At 40.5% G+C, this 3,755-nt stretch overlaps 1 protein-coding gene across 9 annotated transcripts in view; it reads left to right on the forward strand.

Annotated features, from left to right (window-relative positions):
* The window catches only part of LOC117179929, a 1,200,486-nt gene that overhangs the window by 604,578 nt on the left and 592,153 nt on the right, over positions 1 to 3,755 (forward strand). For all 9 annotated transcript variants that reach the window (XR_004467971.1, XM_033372159.1, XM_033372160.1 and 6 more), the window contains one exon: positions 747 to 1,329. Coding sequence is in view for 8 of the 9 variants with exons in the window: in XM_033372159.1 (XP_033228050.1) it covers positions 751 to 1,329 (579 nt within the window). In the remaining variant the exon portion in view is untranslated. The remainder of the gene's footprint in view (positions 1 to 746; positions 1,330 to 3,755) is intronic.

The following is a 3,755-nucleotide window of genomic DNA, read 5'->3' on the forward strand; positions in this document are numbered from 1 at the left end:
CCTCTTCCACCACCAAGTAAGTGTGTGGAGGGTGTGTAAAGGAATAGAGAAGGTGTAAGAAAAATGTAAACCCTTAGGGGACACATTAGAAGCTTCCATTCCTAGAACTATTCCATTTTTTAAAATTACCCTGACTCCGAATTAAATCGAATTGATATTCATTCAAGTCGTGCTGTCTCAATTCGTTCCAAAGAAATCGGAAAGAAAGATTCGGACGAATTTAAAGATGGTAATTCGCCGCAATTCGCCCCAATTAATTTCTTCTTACAGTGATTATAATCTATTGATGCGTTAAAAATCTTAGATAAATTTCACATGTTTCATCTAAATTTGATAGGTTATGTCATATCACTAGTAGAAAATCCGACATGGTTAATTACATGAGAATTTATGTGGGAACTCATATGGGATCCCTTTTCAATTTCCCGTCTCTTATTATGATATGAGATAGGATGGGAAATATTTGTGGCATTCTACATCGGTTCTTATATGAATACCGCTATGAAAACCTATGAATTGCTACTACATGAAATTCTACATGGGACATACTACGTAGCCGTTGCTTTTATAAAAAACTACTGCGCACTCCTAAAAATATTAATTTCCAACCCATCCATGTAGGAATATTCATCAAAATCTATAACAAGCTCCGATATAAATTCCTATACTATATTCCTGTATTAGGTCGTAATTTAAGACAAGAATTGATAAAGTATCCCTTTTCATTTATACCTATCATCTTGTAGAAAAATGAGTTCCTCTATGCCAAATGATGAGCCAGACAAAGTCGTTCCAACTAGTCTGGATGAAAAAGCAAAAGAAAATTGGGTGCAGTTTGAGGAAGATTCTGAATCGAAAATAACGTCTGATCTAAAAAAAGATAACGCGTTCAAGCAAGGAGTGTCTGCTACCACCAAATCACAGCTAGTCACAGAGAACGTAAACGGAATTTCGAAAGTTGTAGAAGAATCAAATGAGGCGCATAGGAAAAGTGACGAATACAGCGGAGCTGTGATACCTGCCGAATCCGTCCAAATTAATTTAGATAGGTCCGGACTGAACCATTCAATTAGTGTTGAGAATTATAATCTGTCATTCAGTGAAAAAACTGGGTCCCTTAAAACAATCGATTTGAGAGACGCCTCTACCAATGAGAGAACAAATGCCAGCAACGTAATAAATTCTTCTATTGGATATCTCAGGCAAGGATTTGTTAATGGGGACACGATTGTCACTCTACTACCAATTAATACTAGGTGGCCCTGGATTACACCGGCAAAGTTTAGACCTGAATTAGTACCAGAAGAATTAATGGCTCAAGGACTCACGGTAAGAATATGGATTTTCAACAGCCTTTAATAAGAAGTAAAATCTCATTCCGTGTGGAAGTAAGGTAGCGTCCATGAATTAAGTACGGGCTTTAGGGTATACAAGTCAAAAAATTACCTATACATAATTAATGGACCTTCCTTAAGTTTGACATGGGCTTCAATAAAGCCTGTACATCTAATTACCTATTGCTAAAGCAAAAACATCAGGAATTAATTAATTAGCTGTAGTAAGCATTTTTATTAGATGTCGCAAAAAGTACGATCTTTAAATCACTATTCGCCGAAGGATATTTGAGTTTTATCCAGGGCAGGTCGGAAATAGAATTAGGTAACATGGGGATGGCGAGAAGAGCGGTATTTGGGAGAGGGTAGAGCATATGGTAAAAGAGAAAGTGGAACAGCGTAGTAATGAAAAGCAGGAGAGAGCGGATATAGAAAGGATAAGGGCAAAGGTGTTGAGAATGGAGAGAAAAGAGAAGGCAGATAGGAAAAATAATATTGTGATAAGAGGATTAAAGCTAAAGATTGGGCAAAAAAGGGATTTGTAGAGAATGCTAAAAGACAGGGCTATGAGGGCGATGAGTGAAGGGAGGGCGGCGAAGGTAAGGTATCGGAAAATAAAAGTAGATGAGAAAATGTGGGTATGGGACGAGGAAAAAGAGGTGTTGAGGGAAGTGCAGAGGAGTTTGTTTCGTGAGATGTAGAGAGTGGGGGTAAATCAGGGTGGAGGAGTGGTAAAGATGCTGTACTGGAACGTAGCAGGGGTAAAGAAATAAGATGAGGATTTCTGAAAGTATATCTAGGAATTTCATGTGTTTAAAACTGGTAGAAACGCAAGTAGAGAGAAATAATGGGATAAAGTTGAGCCAAAATTGTCAAGGGGGTATAGGTGGAGGCTCCAGGAGGCTTTTAGAGTAAAAAGAAGAGAAAGGGCAGGGGGATTATAATAAGGGTACGGGATGGATTAGAGGAAAAAGTTCATGGAGATGGAGAGAGAGAGGGTGTGCAAAGAAGCGCAGTAAAGATAGAAGGGGTAACGTGTAAGTTTGTAAATGTGTACAATAAGGATAGAAAGGAAAGGATTAAAGAAAGGGTGAAAGACTTGCTAGGAGAAAGAGAGACAGAGGGAGAGAGAGAAAGAGGGGGGGAGAGAGAGGGGGGGGAGAGAGAGAGAGGAGGGTATGATGGCACTGGGCTGCTTTAATGCGAGAATTAGGGGAGGGGGCTAGGGCGCCTCTACCGGGAAGGAGAGAGCTTCGAAAGGACGATAGATGTTGGGCGATCGCGAATGGCATGGTAACAGGGGACGAAGATGGATAACACACGTATTTGAGTAAGATGGGGGTATCGGTGATAGACTATGTGATTATGAATATGCAAGAGTGGAAGGAGACAGAGAAATTTGCAGCGGAAGGGAGGGCGGAATCTGACTATCAACAATTAAGTTTGTAAATGAAAGAGGAGGGTGGTGGGAGGCATGAGAGTGGTTAGAGGAAAGGGTGAGATAGACAAGAGAGGCGATAGAAAAGTTCTGGAAAAAGTTAGGAAATCTAAGTTTTGAGGGGGAGTCGATGGAAGGATATAAAGGAGAAAGTGTGTGTGTGCAAAAGAAGGTATTTAGACATAAGAAACAATGGTGAAGTCGTGCTAGGATATGGAATGTTAGAGGATGAAAAAAAAATGAAAATTAAGTACAAGAAGTGGAAATAAAGAACTGTGGAAAGGGAGGAGTACTCAGAAATGAGGAAGGAATTTAGGTTGATATGTAACAAGAAAGAGCAGGAAAAGGAAAAAGATCTGAAAGAGGAGTTAAGAAGTGTTAGGACAGAAGGAGACGTGTGTTAGATACAAAATAAGTATAGGAAACGTGGGGTGGGTATATGTGAGAAGATAGAGATTCTGGAATGCGGGAGAGGATTTCTTAAGGATTCATTTCAGGGCTCATGTACATGGAAGAGAAATAAGAAAATTAGAAGAACGTGGGAGGTAGATGGAGAAGAGCTGCATGACGAAGAGATAGAAAAGCAGATAAGAAAGTTAAAACGGTATACATCAACAAGGCTGGACGGGGTAGAGAACGTGGCGTGACTGTTTGGCACACAAGAGGTAAGGGATAAGCTGGATGGGGTAGTGAAAACATTATGGAAGGAGAGGGATTCCCCAGAGAACGGAGAGTGTTTAATAGTGCCACTGAATAAAAAGGGAGATAAGGATAGGCAGGACAATTACAGAGGGATTACGTTAATGAATACCGCGTACCAAGTATACGCGATGGTGTTGGCGGGTAGGCTGTAGAAGGTTCTCGAGGAGATAGCGTTTTTTGTAGATCTGAAAGGCGTGTTCCCTTCGGTGAATCGGGGGAGGTTGTGGGAGGCGATTAAAGAGAAGGGAGTGGAGAGAGGCCTCATCAAGAGGTAAAGGGAG

The sequence above is a fragment of the Belonocnema kinseyi genome, chromosome 9 (assembly GCF_010883055.1).
Source record: "Belonocnema kinseyi isolate 2016_QV_RU_SX_M_011 chromosome 9, B_treatae_v1, whole genome shotgun sequence".
Lineage (NCBI taxonomy): Eukaryota > Metazoa > Arthropoda > Insecta > Hymenoptera > Cynipidae > Belonocnema > Belonocnema kinseyi.